The sequence below is a fragment of the Camelus ferus genome, chromosome 6, assembly GCF_009834535.1.
Source record: "Camelus ferus isolate YT-003-E chromosome 6, BCGSAC_Cfer_1.0, whole genome shotgun sequence".
Lineage (NCBI taxonomy): Eukaryota > Metazoa > Chordata > Mammalia > Artiodactyla > Camelidae > Camelus > Camelus ferus.
The window spans coordinates 27498235-27516435 of record NC_045701.1 but is presented as its reverse complement, the minus strand read 5'-3'; the positions used below and the strand labels follow the sequence as shown (position 1 = coordinate 27516435).

General features: G+C 45.9%; 1 protein-coding gene across 2 annotated transcripts; it reads right to left on the bottom strand.

Moving 5' to 3' along the window:
* Positions 1–9209: 9209 nt before the first annotated feature.
* Positions 9210–14696, bottom strand: ACTC1 (actin alpha cardiac muscle 1). 2 transcript variants are annotated; one of them, XM_032481555.1, is made up of 8 exons: positions 14483–14536; positions 14272–14342; positions 13694–13844; positions 12228–12552; positions 11371–11532; positions 11050–11241; positions 10080–10261; positions 9210–9540 (listed from the first exon to the last, which is right to left on the bottom strand). In XM_032481555.1, the coding sequence occupies exons 3-8, from the start codon at positions 13820–13822 to the stop codon at positions 9397–9399; spliced, it is 1134 nt and encodes a 377-aa protein (XP_032337446.1). In that variant the 5' UTR covers positions 13823–13844; positions 14272–14342; positions 14483–14536; the 3' UTR covers positions 9210–9396. The 2 variants fall into 2 exon arrangements, with proteins under 2 accessions (XP_032337446.1, XP_032337445.1); XM_032481554.1 differs by lacking the exon at positions 14272–14342 and having other exon boundaries at positions 14483–14696.
* Between the last annotated feature and the right edge of the window lie 3505 nt (positions 14697–18201).

The window sequence follows — 18201 nt, the reverse complement described above, 5'->3', positions numbered from 1 at the left end:
TGTGACTCCTGTCATAGCATTCAAGGCTACCATTGCCATTGTTGTAAAGAAAAAGGTGAGGACAGGGAGGGTGAGAAAGCAAAAGAGATGAATAAGAGACTCCTGTTTATTAACCTTCACAATAAAATCCTTGCTGTTAACGTCAAATATTTAGATGCTTCAATTTTTAAAGTTAAATCTGCTAAGTAGAATGATTTGGGATTTATTCATTCTGACACTGCCTGGCCCTGTGCTAGACACTGTGTTAGAATATCATGGTTAAAAAATGTCTAGTAGTAGAAACAGAAAAGAAATAGATAAGCAAACAATTTATATCATAATTGTTATGAAATTTGAGAACAGACAAAACAATGCATTGTCTGGAGTTGAGGTGGAGACAGTTGAATCTGGAAGAGCAGGGGGGAATTTGGGGGGTGATGGAATGTGTGTCATGGGCTTTGATTGGGGTTGTGATCACTAGGCATGTACAGTTGTCAAAACTCATTGAATTGCATGCTTAAAATGGCACATTTTATTGTATTCAAATTACACATCAATCAAGTTCAGTTGAAACAAAAACTAATACAATATGGGCTGTGAAGAAAACAGACCAAGAGTGGAGATGAGGCAGGAGTCCAGCAGACATGAGCGTCTCAAGAAGGCTTCTCTGCAGATCAGGTCCTCAGCTGCCTGAGAAAAGAAGCTGGTGCAGAAGGAATCACACGGGCAAAGGTCCAGATCGTTCTCTTTATGTTTCTTGCAACAGAAGGCTTTACTAAGACAGAAAATTCTAATTTTACTCTTCCTTGGAGAGAAGGCATATATGACCAGATCATCCCACCAACTCCTTCTAGATGGGGGCGCAGAGGATTAAGAGCGAAAGGGTCTGAACCTTCTTTTTAAGGTGATGAATATGTTCTGTAATTGACTGTGGTGATGGAAGCACCTATCTGTGAACCTACTAGAAACAGTTGAATTTTATACTCTAAATGCATGAATTATATCTTGAAGCTTTAAAAAAATGAGGTACGATAATTCCATGATGAGGCAGATTCAAGTGCAAACTTTAAACATAGACTAAAGCAAAGTAAACCGGATGAAACCCTTTATCTTTACCTTCTTATTCTACATGTTAAACCAATGAGCTGTATCTAGAGTAACTTCAGATGAATTTTCTATTTCAGTCAAATATCAAAGAAAGACAAACCTCTATGTCCCCCCACCGCCCCCACTCCAAAAATGAAATAAAATTACCCGGTTCTAAACTTCTGTTTCTGACACTGACACCCTGAGCAATTGTCCCAAATGAAATAGCAAAAGTCCTGAGTTACATTTATTATTTGAAATGTATGGTCAGCTGACATGAAATCAGCCCAGAGCCCTAAAAAAGTGAAATCCTGGGGAGGTGAGTGTCCAAAGCCAGTGCTGATAGTCAGGGCAGTCAGAGCAGGCTAAGTCACGCAGTGGTAACACACGCAGTCTCAGTGGCTATCTTAACAGTTTATTTCTCACTGAATAACTTAACTTATTAACAGTTTAAGAATAACTTAATAAATAATTTAACCATTTATTTCACACTGCTTTCTTTCTGCAGGGGGCGCTGCTCATTCTAATCCTGTGGGGACCCAGGCTGGTGGAGGCTTCAATTCAATATGTGACCATTGTAGTAGATTTTTGATTCCTTACACCATACTTCATTCTCTTAGAGTTTGGATACACATTTCATATTTTCTGTCCTCCCTATTAAGATTTATATTTGGAGTAAACAGTCGTCAAGTTCTTCCTGCTGAATCCCTTATCCCTACCAACCTACGGTTTTCTTTTTAAAAACTGGAATCCTGATGCTGTATTCCAGTGACGGAGCCTCCTTTTATGTATTAAAATCAAACCAGTTATTATAACACAATGGAATTGACACTCCAGGGTAACGGGTATAAAAGAGACCATGGCGACCCTTTGCTATAGGATCTAAACAGTTTTAAAATAAATTCCTTTAACTTGAGAGGAGGCTCAAAGTGGTACAAAAAGTGCTTCCTACACTGAGAATTCAGGAAGCCAATTTAGATTTTCTTAATAGTCCCCATAATGTAAGGCCATAGTGATTATTAATCAAACTCTTCAAACCCTGTATCATGAAGCCAGATTTTTCCTCACTTTTGCAGCGATTTTGGTCAGTCTCTCCTTTGGCAGATGAAGTCTTAGCCTTTGGAGTATGTGCTTCTTAAATTCTCTAGTTGCCCTTGGACTACTGGGTTATTCAGTAAAAATCTCTGCTCACTAGACCACTCTGGCCCCAGATGCCAGAATTCACCTTCTGTAAATATCATTCAATGAACCACTTCTCTTCTCAGGGAGCGTCATCAGCAAAAAAAAAAACACATTCTCTCATATCAAATCCAACTTCCCACGTTTGTCCTTCAGTTCTTCCACAACACACACATGTGTATAATGTATATGTTATATATGCTATATATAAAGATATGTAAATATAACAATATTAGTAACAATGATTATAGAACATTAGTTAAAGTCTGACTTTGTGTCAAGGTCTGAGTACAGTATAGACTTTGTTCCATTCAATCCTCAAAGCAACGTCAAAGGGCAGTTCTAAGTTCCCATTTCCTATGATGTCCTGCCCAACTTTATGTCCTCAGGTTCTAGGAATTCCTCTATTTATTTTTAATAAACTCCCATCCTAACTCGAGCTATTTGAAGGGAGGTTCTGCTCCTTGAGGCTAGAAGAGCACTGACCAGAAACCTGGGCCCAAGAACACAGAACCCAAGGCCCTAAAGAAGACAAGAGAAACTTGGTGAGGCTGGCGCATGGCTCACAGCCAGGGAGCTGAGCGGGAGCAGGGAGCGGGAGGGGAAAGGGCTTCTCGCCAGGCGCCCACTCCCGCGTGGGTCGAGTTATCGGGAGAGGAGTTAGCTGGGAGACAGGGCTGGTAGAACCAAATTCTCTCATGTCAGCTCCTCTTGAAACCATTGTGCATCTGTTTGTCCATGTGTGGACAGGAAGGGTGGAAACCCAGGCTCTGGAACGGGGTTGGAAGGGAGCGAGAAGGATGGTGGGAGCTAAAGAGGGCAGAAGAACAGAAAGGAAATCGTCTTCACATGGCCAAGAGCCCAGCTCTCTGTTGATTGCTTTCACCTGCATTCTTCGTGGGAGCACATATTCACCTTCACACACACACACACACACACACACACACATGCACACACAGCCTCTGCTCCTCCTGCCCCCACCACTTCACCCTTTCTTCGCTTCCTCATACAAATCCACTTTAACTGTCGTCTCCCTCCTGAGCTTCCTCTTCCTTCATTTTTCTTAGTCTGATTCTTTGGCTCAAGAAAAACTCAGGATCCACAGAGAAACCACTGCAGTATGAAGTTACAGCTCACCTTCCTCTCTACCCACTTTCCCCAACCCAGCCTCCAAAGTCCATGCTAGAAAGAAAGAAAGGGGGAGGGAGGGGACATTTGTTGACATTTGTTTGGAGCACAAGTGCCCTTGTGCTGGGCCCTGTGCTTCGTGTCTTAAGTGCATGGCATCATCACGTTCTCATGACCACTCTGCCACCATGATTTACTTATTTATTTTTATTTTTTAGTGAAGTGTAGTTTATTTACAATGTTAGTTTCAGGTGTATAGCAAAGCAATTCAGTTATACATGTACATAATATATGTACATATATTTTCAGATTCTTTTCCATTATAGGTTATTATAAGACATTGAGTATAGTTCCCTGTGCTATACAGTAGTAGGTGCTTGTTGTTTATCTATTTTATATATAGTAGTGTGTATATGTTAATCCAAAACTCCTAATGTATCCCTCCCCCAACCCCTTTCCCCTTTGGTAACCATAGTTTGTGTTCTATGTCTGTGAATCTACTTTTAGTTTGTAAATAAAATTTGTATCATTTTTTTAGATTCCACATATTAGTGATACCATATGATATTTGTCTTATTCTGCCTGCCTTACTTCACTTAATATGATCATCTCTATGTCCATCCATGTTGCTGCAAGTGGCATTATTTCATTCTTTTTTATGGCTGAGTAATATTCCATTGTATATGTATACCACATCTTCTTTATCCAGTCATCTGTTGATAGATATTAAGGCTATTTCCATGTCTTGGCTATTGTAAATTGTGCTGCTATGAATATTAGGGTGCATGTGTCTTTTCGAAGCTTTCTCCAGGCATATGCCCAGGAGTGGGATTGCTAGATCATATTGTAAGTCTATTTTTAATTTTTAAGGAACCTCCATACTGTCCTCCATAGTGGCTGCAACAATTTACATTCCTATCAACAGTATAGGAAGGTTCCTTTTTCTCCACACCCTCTTCAGCATTTATCATTTGTAGACTTTTTTAATGATGGCCATTCTGACTGGTGTGAGATGATGCCTTATTGTAGTTTTGATTCGCATTTCTCTAATAATTAGCAATATTGAGCATCTTTTTATGTACCTGTTGGCCATCTGGATGTCTTCCTCAGAGAAATGACTATTTAGGTCTTATACCCATTTTTTTGATTGAGTTGCTTGTTTTTTTGATGTTAAGCTATATGTGCTGTTTGTATGTTTTGTAAATTAGCCCCTTGTCAGTCGTGTGTGACCACGATTTTACTCAGCCCCTCTGTTCAGAGGGTCAAAGAAGCTAAGTAGTTTACTTAAAGTCCACTCAACTAATCAATGACAGAACTAGGATTTGCACTCAAATCTTTCTGACTGAAAACCCATGCAACATCAATCCTTCAGGTTAGTATCTAAGAAAAATTATTGTTAAATTACGAGTGTGTTCTCTATGGGAAAATATGTTCTAACGCTTCCTCAGGAACATAGATTAGGTAACTAATACCTTCATTAGCATTACCCGCTCTGGAGGACTACAAGTGAACGACAGGCAAGTGCAATCTAGATATGATTAGTGGGGAGACTGTGCTGGGTAGCCAGCGCTGGGTGGAAGGCACTGGAAAAGAAGTCAAATAGTAGATCCTAGAGTTAAAGGTACCTTGGGAAAATTTCACTGTCTGCCTACGGCAAGTTTGCTTTTAAATTTGCTTCACGTTGCCTGCTCCATCACATCCTACCCTACCTGATGCCTCCCCTCACCATCCAGTTGTGGTATTCAAAGTTCTTCGAGTCATCTTTCTGTGTTCAACACAGACCCTATTGACTGAATTCCTTGCTTACATTTGACTCCAGAGTCCACTTCTCATCTGCTATTGACACCACATCTTGGTTCAGCTTTACTGCAGTCTGCCCTTGGGTCTGTTTTCTTTCTGTCTCCCCTCCCCAGTCCTGATTCCCATGGACGCTACAGTAAAACAGTGCAGAGCAATAAGCAGGTGCTGCTGCTGAGGGGCCCTCAGACCACCCCCGTTTTCGCCTGACTCAGCTCCCCTTCCTGGGCTGGAGAGAGGGCCCAGAACCATGAGGACTCAGAGAGCTACTCTTGGATGGAAGTTCTTTTGCCTCCTAGTCAGCTTGCCTCATCTACTGCACACAGAGCTGATGAGTGAACTGCAAGGAACATCTTCCAGCATCAGGCTCACCAGTGACCAGAGGTACACTTTTGCATTCTCCCCAGGAGCTTATCCCCCCATCTTCCTTGTGTGAGCTTGGTTGCCATGGCAACAGACAAGCTCTGCCAGGAAGGAGAGATTCCTTTTATAATGAGCCCGGAAGACCTCAAGGTGAATACAGACAACTTTGCTGTTTTAGGTCTAAAAGACTCAACATTTCTTCCCTACTTACTAGTTCCTAGGAAATATTTATAGTATTTATATCACATTAATCATAAAGTGAATCTGACTTATTACTTCCTTTTCAACACCTGCTCATTTAGTCATATAGAGATCATTGGGTTTCAGGGTCCCTGGGCCACAGAGGAGTCTGGAAGAAATCTGATTGATCACACACACCACCATCCAAAGCTTCTCAGTCTTGCCCCCAGTTTCGTTTGAGTGAAATCATTGCTTTTCTCAAGTATTTCTCAGGGCCTGTTAAATCAAGCACGCCTCCTGACTGGAAAGTCAGAGCCTCCAACTGTCAGTCCCTCCTCTGCAAACTGTCATCGTTTTTCTTCCTGCTCTAGCTCGTTGGGAGTGGTGTTTACACTGTTTTGTTCCCTTTTTTAGAGACTTACCCCTCCCCCACTCAATAATGTTGCTGGGTTTCTATGGTGGGAAAGGTAGAACTCAGTCCTCAAACCTGGCCAGACTGAGATGCCCTGGGATTTTTGTCAGAACTATATGGGAAGACACTCTTTTGTCCTAGAGGCTGATACACTCAGACCATGAATCTTGGGCCACCATATTCAATACGTGGAAAAGTCTTGTATTATTCTGCTTGGGCTGCCATAACATAATAGCACAGACTGGGTGGCTCAAACAATAGAAATGTGTTTTCTCACAGTTTTGGAGGCTGCAAGTCAAGGTCAAGGTGCCGGCAGGTTGGCTCCGGTGAGGCCTGTCCACCTGGCTTGCAGATGGACGCCTTCTTGCTGCGTCCTCACCTCCCTCTGTATGCACACACTCACGGCATCTCTTCTTATAAGAACGCCAGTCCCGCTGGATTAGGGCCCCACCTTTACGACCTCATTTAACTTTAATTACCTCCTTAAAGGCCCTATCCCCAAACACAGTCACATGGGGGGATTATGGTTTCAATATATGAAATGGTGGGGGGAGGAAGGGGGTACATAATTCAATCCACAGCAGATTCCATGGAAGAGATGGAGAGAAAGGAGGAGACCCAGTGACGCTGTTTTAGGCCCTGGGTACAGTAAACCAATCCCACCCGTCTAAACACTCCGTTTTCTTCAGTTGCTTTCCTTTTCTCTCTGACACTACTCTCTTAGTTATTCAAACACATCTACCTAACAACCATTGCTGAAAAGCGGTCATTGTTAAGGAAGATGAAGAAATAGTGTTTTGGGATGTTAGAAATCAAGAAAAATACTCTTTTCATTTTAAATTGAGAAGAAATATCATGATCTAAGTAGGGTTTTTTATTTTTACATTGCATATTAACCAAAGATATATTCACAGTAGACATCTCAATTACTTTACACATGAGAAGGCGGCCTTAAGAAAATCTCTGTTGCATTACTACCTTTCCTAAGCACAATTATTGGAAGAGTCAGTTGTTCTAGTATCTTACCCCTTATCATCCAGCAGAGATAGGGCCCTGTCAAGAGAGAGAGCAGAGATAAGAAATATCAGAATTCAGTGAGAATTTGTGTTTACCACTTCTGATTCAAATATCAGAAACTGATTCCAAAACTTCTGCTTTTAAGTAGAAATAACAATACCCAATCCATTTACATTCATCCATAGAAAGAACCACGGGTGGTACCCCAGCCAGCTGTCTAAACTTATAATATTATCACTGCACTCAGAGACGAAAATGTATAATATTTGATGTACTCAATTTGAGAGGTGGAAAAAAAAGAGATACAGAGACTGGCTAAGTCATATCTCCCTATATATGCTCCAAATCTGTCTCTGGCTGATACCTAGCTTTTAATCCAATCTATCTGTGCTACAGGTTACAGTTAGGGGAAAAAAGAAAAAACCTATAATAAAGTTGACACATTATTTAAAGTAAATGCCACCAAATTTGATTATTTTTTAACCTCTACTGCAGAGAAGGACTTCCATTCTGCTGTGATAAATACGAAGCGCTAAGCTCTGAACTCCGTAAGCACAGAAAACGTGCTCTGATCCATCTTTGTGTCTCCCCACACCTGCTACCCTGCCTGGCTCAGAGTCAGGGATCAAGGGATGTTTTATGAATGAATGAAGATAAAGACACAAGTACAACTTTCAATGGTAACGACACTGGCAACTTTTTAAGGGTGTCTGATGAGCTTAAAGTATTCCCAGGTTTGAACCCAGGCTCTCAAAAAAGTGTGTGATAGAATGGGGGTACTCTTGAAAGACTTTGACTAAGTTAGAAAAGATTGTTTTAAAAGCACCATTAGATTAGCTGTCAAAAAATCTGGGTTCCTGTCTTGGATAGTCCACAAACAAGCTGTGTAACCCTGTGTCAGTTGCTTCATGTCTCTGTCTTGATTCCCTCATCGATAGATAAAAGTTTAATGAAGTCCCTTCAAATGCTCTAACAGTTCATGAACAATTAATTTGAAAGCAAAAAAATTTAAATTTCTGCAGATTGAAAGCTACCTTTCCAAACTGATTTCCTGAAACTCATCAGTTCCCACCAGCCGGTCCTGGGCTTTGTGTACTAGCTTCTGCCCGGCTTCCTTCTGCTGAGATTCCCTCCCTCCTCTTCTGTCCTGTCTAATTCTGAGCCATTCTTCAAGACCCAGAATCATGTCCGTCTCCTTGAAGCCTCCCAGACCATATACACTGGGGGTTTAGAAGTAGTGTATGTGAACCTCTCAAGGACAGAGCACAACACATCCTTTTGGATGCAGCACTAGCCCCAGGATACTTTACAAAAAGCCCAGCATGCAGCAAAGGGCATATTGTGGCTTTCTGGTCCCCTTGACCCCTCAGGACCTCATAGCCTGCACTCCACTCAATCCAAGATCCCAAGATTTCAAAGGACCGAAGAGACTGAAGACCTCTGTCCCACAAGTTAGTCACTGATTAGGCGGAGGTCTCTGGAGCCAGTTTTCCTCACATTTGTTCTGAACCTGCACAACGGTCTTAATTTGTTTAGGGAGTATTTGGAATGGGACACAGCTGGGCTCATCAGTCAGCTGGCCTCACTATTCCACTGGTAACATGCACAGTCCCCAGGAAGACAACCAATGAGACCCAGAATTGAGAATTTAAACTAGTTTATTTAAAACAAGCTCTCATTTTCTCATTATCAATATCTGTGTGGTTTCTGCAAAGTTATAAAAACAACTGGAATGTGTGCTAAAACAACAATTTCAGTGTTGCTCGCAGACACTAATCTTAGAGCCTTGTTTTCTCTGGTTCCATTTCTTGCTTATGGAGAGCTAAACCTAATCTGCTCTCCAGATATGAGATCTGTTCATGATTCTGTCCCAAAGAGTAAAATCAAAATTTAATGTTGGAACTCCCAGCTATAAGTCACACTAATTCATCTGATGAACTTTGTTGTCTGTGATATTACCATGCTCACGGTGTCAAGGCGGCCCATACATGAGCTCATGGATTGAGTGAGCAAATACTGGCCCCACCCCACTCCTACCCCAAACCCCCAAAAGAAATGAGAGGCTTTCTTTTGTAGGTTGCAAGTCCTGGTCTGGTTTATTTATAAAGCAATAAATATTAGAAGCACAAATAAATTGCACGTGTGTAAACAAACTGTACAATGATTGATGAGAGATGAGGGAAGGTGGTTCGGAAGACTCCAAGAAGCATAATACTGTCATCCTGAATGTAGGGCAGACTAAGAGAGAAGGCGTCTTAGAAGCATTTGCGGTGAACGATGGATGGGCCTGCCTCGTCATACTCTTGCTTGCTGATCCACATCTGCTGGAAGGTGGACAGGGAGGCCAGGATGGAGCCCCCAATCCAGACAGAGTACTTACGCTCTGGGGGAGCAATAATCTGCAGAGTGAAAACAAACACCTCCAGTGAACTCTGAAGTTCCAAGCAACACAGTAAGCAACAAGTTGGAAAGATTCATAGAAAAATAAATTCGTGATCAATTCACTGTAATGTGATACTTCGTACCACAAATGAATATGGTGGAGTCAAGTTTGATGCGCTTTTCTCCATTTCATCATTTTCACTGTCAAAGTCTCGACAAAATAGAATTGACCCACTTCTCTGTATAATGTGGTAATAAATGACTTGCATGGTGGAGGCTAGCCTGAAAGTTGGGGACTGTTAAAATGTGTTCAAAGATATGTTTCTTTTTTTTCTTCAAAGATTTATTTTTATCCACGGCTTGAAAGTATTTTCAAGTCTCCTATCTTGGGAAAAGTGCTAGAAAAATCAGACAAAATTCTAGAAAAAAGTGCTAGAAAAGCCAAAGGGTAAAGTCTACGGGAGACAGGAGGCTAAATGTGAGGGGAAAGGAGTTAGGAATTCTGTTTGGAATACTGAGACCTGCCTTGGCTCCCCCACCCACAGAAGTTCCTTACCTTAATCTTCATGGTGCTGGGAGCCAGGGCAGTGATTTCCTTTTGCATGCGATCAGCAATACCAGGGTACATGGTGGTACCTCCAGATAAGACATTGTTGGCATACAGGTCCTTGCGGATATCAATGTCACATTTCATGATGCTGTTGTAAGTCGTTTCATGGATGCCAGCAGATTCCATACCTAGGAACAAGTTAAAAACTGAATCACAGTGCATTCAGACCAGGGGACCAGGGTGGAGGGAAGGGAACAGGACTCCTCTGTGTTGGTAAACTGTCATCATTTGTCTCTGAAACATATGTTCCTCTACAATACATTGCAGGGTTTTGTGGAACAGATGTCTTCAAAGTGCTGACAGTAAATCCACAACACACTGCCAAGAAACGAACAACTGTGTTTAGCACCTGTTTGAAGAGAACACTTGCTGTACCCATCAGATGCATGGAGATGTATTAGAAAAGGACAAGGCACATATTTACCTCAGATAAATGCAATTCTTATTTATGGACTAAAATAAGATCCTGAGAAGCTTCCTTTTGGAAATCACGCCTTAGGAAAGATGTTTGGTAATGTACAAGTGTCCAGTTATTACTAGGAGTAGGACTGTCATTGCACTTAATAATGAGCAGTCTGAAAGTAAAGTCCAGCTACTTGGTGATGGAACTTATTGGATTATGTCACCAGTCTTGAGTCATCATCCCTTCCTTGCAGATATGGGTTATTCAGTTCCTACTCTGTCTCGTTCCTTATTCTGAGATGAAGACAGTATGTCATCCTCTATCATATTATTGCTACAGAGCAGTGATGGCCAATCCTCTAATGAATCATCAGGATCTGAGGCTGACTGTGTGAGAGTGTAAGCTATGACTTCTGTTCCCCTTAATCATTGTTGATTATAATAGATTTTACTCTGGAAGAGCCCAAGATTTCTAGGGAAAAGCTGTGCTTCTGCACCAGACCCTACCACTCACCAATGAAGGAGGGCTGGAAGAGCGTCTCGGGGCAGCGGAAGCGCTCATTGCCAATAGTGATGACTTGGCCATCAGGCAGTTCATAGCTCTTCTCCAGGGAGGAGGAAGAGGCAGCAGTAGCCATCTCATTCTCAAAATCCAGAGCGACATAGCACAGCTTCTCTTTAATGTCGCGAACAATTTCACGTTCAGCTGCAGAAATAAAGGGTGTCACAGTTAAGCTCTGAAGAGTGAAGTGGACCGCGGGGAAGTAGGTGGGTTCTCTAGTGGAGGAAGAAAACCAGACACGTGCTGTGGCAGATGAGATACACACACACTCACCGGTGGTGACAAAGGAGTAGCCACGCTCAGTGAGGATCTTCATGAGGTAGTCAGTGAGATCCCGACCAGCTAGATCCAGACGCATGATGGCATGGGGCAAAGCGTAGCCCTCATAGATGGGGACATTGTGGGTCACACCATCCCCAGAGTCCAGAACAATGCCTGTCAGAGGAAACAGATGAGAACAAGGTGAAGCCCTGAGGACCACTGCTTTAGCCATGCCAAAGCCTGCTTCCAATCTTGGCTAAGAGATACCAGCACTGGGCAAGGATCCAGATAAAATTAGATCCCTTTCACATGAGGAATAGAAATGAGCATAATGAATGCTAAATCTGAAGCCAGCAACAGCTCATCCTTTTAAATATTGCACTAGAAAAATTCCCCTGGACACTTTCAAGTGACCATCCCTCTTACCAGCCACTAGCACATTTTGCAAGCATCCAGGCATGTTTTTCTTTCCTCCTATCTAACTTACAGATGTTTCTTTCTTTTTTGACTCAGACCCTGTAGGGAATGTGGGTTCTCTTTGGAAATGTTTGCCCAGGGGCTGTGATGGTGTGAACACTTCCCCGCGACTGCTACATCCCAGGCTGATACGTTGTGCAGAGTCTGGATGTGTGACACTGCATACTTTAGGCAATGGAAGTCTCCAAGTCCATGTTCTTTCAGCTCTTAGAAATAAGTGTGCTCTGAAACCAACCTCAGGGTACTACTGTCACCTCTCTTAGAACAGACATCTTCCCAGGGAGTGTGAGGAAAGGGATCATTCCCTTTTTCACTGGGGAGACTGATTTACAGCCAAGGTCAGTGACTTGGGAATGTAATTAATCAGGGACTATCTCACAATCCAAAGATACCTGTGGTACGGCCGGAAGCGTACAGGGACAGCACTGCCTGGATGGCCACATACATGGCGGGGACGTTGAAGGTCTCAAACATGATCTGGGTCATCTTCTCACGGTTGGCCTTGGGGTTCAGCGGGGCCTCAGTGAGCAGAGTGGGGTGCTCCTCCGGGGCCACACGGAGTTCGTTGTAGAAGGTGTGGTGCCAGATCTTCTCCATGTCGTCCCAGTTGGTGATGATGCCGTGCTCGATGGGGTATTTGAGAGTCAGGATACCTCGCTTGCTCTGGGCCTCATCACCTACATAGGAATCCTTCTGACCCATGCCCACCATGACTCCCTGTGAGAAGAAAGAGATGAGAAAATCAAGCTTCCACCATGTCAGGAATACAATCGATGCCTTATTAATTTATTCTAACTGCCCAAGTCAAGGGACATCTTATGAATACCAGAAATAATAAACAACAGGATTTTACCCCAATCTAGAAACATCCTTTAAAATCGATCTTTTATCTTCTCCTCACCCCACCCCTAAGAGGTATAATTCTACTGTTTAGAATATAACTAGGTGGAGGATGAAGCTATTTCACTGAAGAAGCAGAGCCTCATCTCATTTTTTTCTCACCCCATTTTTAAAATACCATAATCCTTTCACTAAATTATTAAGCTCATCACCCATGTCAACTGGAATATAAATGACCACATTGTGGAATGACTGAATTAATGACACACTGTATTTCTCCTAAGAAAAGATTTTGACATTCATCAAGCGAACATAAAAAGATGGACTGATACACTCTGTCGGTGAAGTCCAGCCTGCCCAGGGCGGTCCTGGAGGAGCCATCCTTCACCAGCACTGAGGAGTACCGCCCTCCTCCCTGGCAGCCTGTCCGGCATTGTGGCAAAGCCATAGAGCCAGAGAGCGTGGCATTTCTTTTAATAAACAAGGTGGCATGTCACTATCACCATGACACTTACTGCCTCTGTCACGCCTGGCTTCTAAAAATGCAACAGCCAGGAAGCAGATGGATTACATCTTTTGGGAGCCCTGTAATCTGGCTGTGAACAAGAGGGAGCAATGTGGCCTGGCTCCCGGTTGGTTGGGCTAAGTTGTATTATTATGAGTTTTGAACAGGACAGAAAAGGGAGGCAGAAGAGAAGACACTGAGGACTAAAAAGGTGGGTCAGGAGTGAAAGAAGCTGCTGCTTCTTCACATGGGGGAATCGGACCCTTGGTGAGCTGAGACCCTGAAGTGGACTGGGGTGGAGGGGACGCACACGTCCTGGTATGTTGGAAGCTGGGAGTATTGCTTGACTTGGCTTGGATTTGAAGCTAATCCATCTTTTCCTATTTGGCCTAAAGAGTTCGTGACACAGGAAGGTGAGGTGAGAAATTTCCTAGATTGCTGGGCTGAAGAGGTGGCAGGAAGGGCTGTGGAGTGGGGCTGGGGGCTGCTTCAGGGGAGCGGCGCGCAGTTTACCTGGTGGCGCGGGCGGCCCACGATGGAAGGGAAGACGGCGCGGGGCGCGTCATCGCCCGCGAAGCCGGCCTTCACCAGCCCGGAGCCGTTGTCGCACACCAGGGCGGTGGTCTCCTCGTCGTCGCACATCTCGGTACAGCTTCGGCGGGGTCTGCGGGTGGAGGAGAGCGAGGCGGCCCACGTTCAGTGCCTGTGGAGCTGGCCTTGTCCGCGCCCCGGGAGGAGGGGACAGAGCAGAGGGGGGGGGGTCTGAGGGCAGGGGCGTCGGCGGTGGAGGTGGGGGCTGCCTTCCATCGCCCTTCGCCTCGGGGCAGAACGCGAAGGGTGGGCGGAAGCTGCGGAGAAGGCGCGTGGAACCTCCCAGGCTCTCAGGCCAGGAAGCTCATCCCCTGCCCCAGTGCAAGAAGGGACGGCCACCCCTGAGCAGGTCTCCCCCAGCCATTTGCACTTTCGCCTTTTCACAGACTGGGAACCCGCGTCGGCCCCACCCGCATCCCCATCCGTGCTCGTGCCCCAGGTGGAGGGAAAAGCTCAGGACGGCGGGAGCCGCAAACACCCCGTTAGGGCCCAGGGCTCGCCTTCCACGCGCTCCTCTCCCGTGAGGACCGAGACCCAGGACAGAAGAAGAGAACCAGATGACAAGTTTGGTCTTTGAAGAAAAAAAAAAAAAAAAGAAAGTGGCGGAGCGGCGGGAGCGCGGGGCACGGGCTCGGGCGGGCTGGGCTCCCGGCGAGCCGGGCGGCGAGGCGGGGAGGGCGGGCGGGCGCGGCGCGGGCGGCGCTGACTCACCGTCGGCGGGTGGGGCTCGGCTCGGGCGGGCGGCGGCAGGCGCTGGTGCCCGGCGCGGGGCGCGCGGCTTTATAGCGCGGTGATGGACGGGGTCAGTTGGAGCGGCCGGGGGCAGGGGTGGGGGGCCCGGTCGGCCACCTTGCCTTATTTGGTTGCCTTTGCACCACTGAGGAGCGCCGAGGCCATTCATGGAGCCGAGGGCAGGGGAGAGGATCAGCCAGGGGGCCCCCAGACCATGTAAGGAAGGGGAGGGGGCAACCAGGGGGATGGCCAAATAGGGAGCTAGGGAGGGGCAGGCGGTGAAGGGTAGGGGGCAGGGGAAGACTGAGCGACGCCAGCCCACCCCTCCGCCTTCCTGGGTCGGGGTGCTCCCTGGGTGTGCTGTGGGCTGGTTCTCCCGCAGCCCCGCCAGCCTCAGAGACAATAAGCCACACGCAAGTGGGAAGCCTTGGCGCCCTGCCCTCTGCTGAGGGGTCCCGACAGCTGGGCCAGGGCAGCAGGGGAGTGACAGCAGCTTCTCATCTTCCAGGACTGGGAACTGGAGGAGCAGAGCCCTGGCAGGCCTCCTGGGCCCAAAGGGCGCCACAGCAGCACGTTTGGGTGGCCAGAAAAGGGGCGCCTGGGACAGGGCACCCTCCTGGCCTAGTCCCCACAAACCTGCATGACTTAACTTAGAGAGCTGGGGCTGTGCTCCTCTAGGGCAGAGAGCCGAGACGAACCAAGGCCATCGTGGTCCCCAATCTATGCACGGGCCAGGGGCTGGTCCGGGAAGAGACTAGAAAGAGCTACTGTGAGAGCCGGCCAAGTCTTGCTGGAGGAGAGGGCAGGTTTACCCCGGCCCAGACATCAGGTGGCTCTCCTCCATGCTTCGAGGGCTTTGCTCAAACTCGGACTCTATCTTTAGGCCAGAAGAGGATCCCTTGCTGTCAAATGAATGAAGGAATAAATGCCAAACGCTGCTTGTCCACTTGCTGTTGGACAGGTGAACATCCATAAACTGCGGGCAAAGGCCTCTATTCCAGGGGGAGACAAGACTGAAAGAGATATGTTCTTGTCAAGAAGATAACAGCCACCTCAACAGTGATGAAGATACCACATGGGCACACAAAATCGTCATAACCAGGAATGAGTTAGAAATGCAGAATCTCAGGTCCCCACCCCAGAGCTATTGAATCAGAATCTGCGTTGCAGCAAGATGCTCAGGTGACTCAGATGTACAGTGAAGTGTGAGAAGCACTGGTATGAATGATATCAGCTTCTTTGTGGGAAACATTTTGAAGGATCTTGGGACTTTGGAGAAGGGGATGAAAAGATGGCATGAATCAAGGAGAGGAGAAAGGAACAGAGAGACATAAGAAGGACATAGATCACTGGCTTGCCCTGGGGTGCCCTGTAGTCTCAGTTCTTGACTGGCACTTTGATTTTTAATGCCTGTGTTTTCCCTCCCGTTCACACCAGTTAAAAATAGAAAACTGGGCACAGGCATCCATCTCTGGAGTGGTCTTGGATTGATATGCTAAGGAGGCCTGCTGATTAGATACTTGTCCAGACTGGGGAATGCTGGGCCCTCCCCCTTCAGCTCCCCGACCATGTTTGGGTTGGTCTGGAGAAGAAAGTGTGGGGACAGCTGGGTGATGGAGCCAGGTGAGGGTCACGCCAGCTGGGATTTCACTCTGCTGCATGGTAGGCCTTTTTCAATGAAAATGCCCTTTATAGGATGCAAAGAGCAGAGCTGCTTTGGCTCAGGCAGATGCAGAAGAACCAGGACAAAGGACAAATGGGACTGGTGTGACAGGCAGACAGCCCTCTGAATCCTGCCTCTGTCACTTACCACCAATTATTTGCTCTTGGCCAAGTCACTTCACTTTCCTAAGCCCCCATTTTGCCCTCTGAAAAAGGACACAGTAACTCTTTTCAGGCATCGCTTATTAGCTATTGTAATAGAGACAACCGATCTAAGCCACGTGGAAGATACAACGGCAACCATAACTGTTGCAGTGCAGTAACAATGGTAGTTTTGGAGTGGCCGTGGACCTCACTTTTGAAGATTTGGGGCAATTTCATTCATTTATTGATTCAGCAAATATTTCTCGGACAAGAATTGAGCTAGTCACTGGGAGATACAGTGATCAATAAAACAGAGCAGGACTCCTACTGCAGAGCAGTTATAGAAAAGTACAAGACAGTTGGGGTACATGCAAAGAGGGATTCAAAAGAGGGTTCAGAAAGCCTTCCTGCGGAAGTATTTTTAGAGTAGAGTAGGACAGAAGTTCACAAGCATTTGTGTGAAAGAGTTTCTCCCTGGGAGTGGGTGATGGCAGATTCCCACATTCACTGTTGTATAAGTAAAAAGAATTCCTGGAGAGTCTAGCATATCACCAAAAACCTTGGTTATTCCCTGATCGTTTGCAAATACTTCCAGGCCTCAGGAGGCCAATTCCAGCCCATCCACCTAGTCATCTGCCCTGGAGCGGGAGTGGGCGGCTGGGGTGGGGTGAGGGGAGGTAGGTCAAGGGAGTCCTGAGACTAGTTTCGTGAAATAATCTTCACCCTTCAAATGTATAAAAACATTTCACTTTTTTCCCCTTACAACGTATGTTTTCTTACACATTATATTTATGCTTAGAAGAACACTTTTTTTCCTTAAAGCTCTGTGATGGTTCAATATTTGTTCATTGTAATACTGCTCCCATTTTAAAACTCAAAACCCTAGTCATAAGTCAATGGGAAAATAAGGGTTAATGGCTGTTTTTCATTTGACACAATTTTTCAGGGATCCATTTAATTTGAAAATTAAGATTGAGTTCTGTCACATCTACTTAAGTATATGAAAATGAGTTTTCTGTGGTGCTTTCTAGATAATTCCCTTTTTTAAAAATTGGGGTAAAATATACATAACATAAAATTTACCATCTTAGCCCTTTAAAATGGTACAGTTCAGTAGGGTTAAGTACATTCACATTGTTGTGCAGCCCATCTCCCAGTTACATTTCTGTATGCAAATTGTGACTAAATGGATTTCCAAACCCTGGAATGGCTGTGCCCTGCAGTCTGAGTTTGTACCCGATGAGGTAGGGAACCATGGTGCCTGCTTTGCCCGAGGTCATGTGGCTGAGCACATGAAAAAGCGAGACTTCAAATCCAGGCACCTGACTACACCCCAATCCTAACCACCACCCCAAATGCCTTCCAGTCTACTTGGATGGCTGTTTCTAGATGCGACCAAGTTATCTGGGCTGCCTGATAGAAATTCACATTCCCAGGTTTCACCCTGGAAGAGTGAACCAGATTTTAAGCATCACAACCCCTCCTCCCCAGGTGATTCACAGAGGGAGAAACTTGGCGGCGCTGCCCGGCTGTTCTTCCCCAGGCCTGCTGAGCTTTGCTGAAGGCTGCCCAGGCTGCCTGCGCTGGCCCCAGTCCAGCTGGGCTGACCTTGAGCATCCCAGCGGGATGGCAAAGGCCAAAGCCAGGGCGTGTCCCCAGGGCTCTTGAGGGCCAGTAAGTCCCCTCTGGGCAGGGACAGGCCACGAGGGAGACGTGCCGGGCTAGCTGAAGGAACAGAAGGTGGGACAGTTCCCGCTGCCCTTGCCTCGAGGGAAGCCTGTTTCATCCACCATCTGCTGGGATCTGGAAGAGAGCGGCCGGCCTCCTCCCGGCGCTGGGGGATTAGCAGTCACTTATCTCAGCTGTTCTTCCATTCCGAGGTGTCGCCGTAT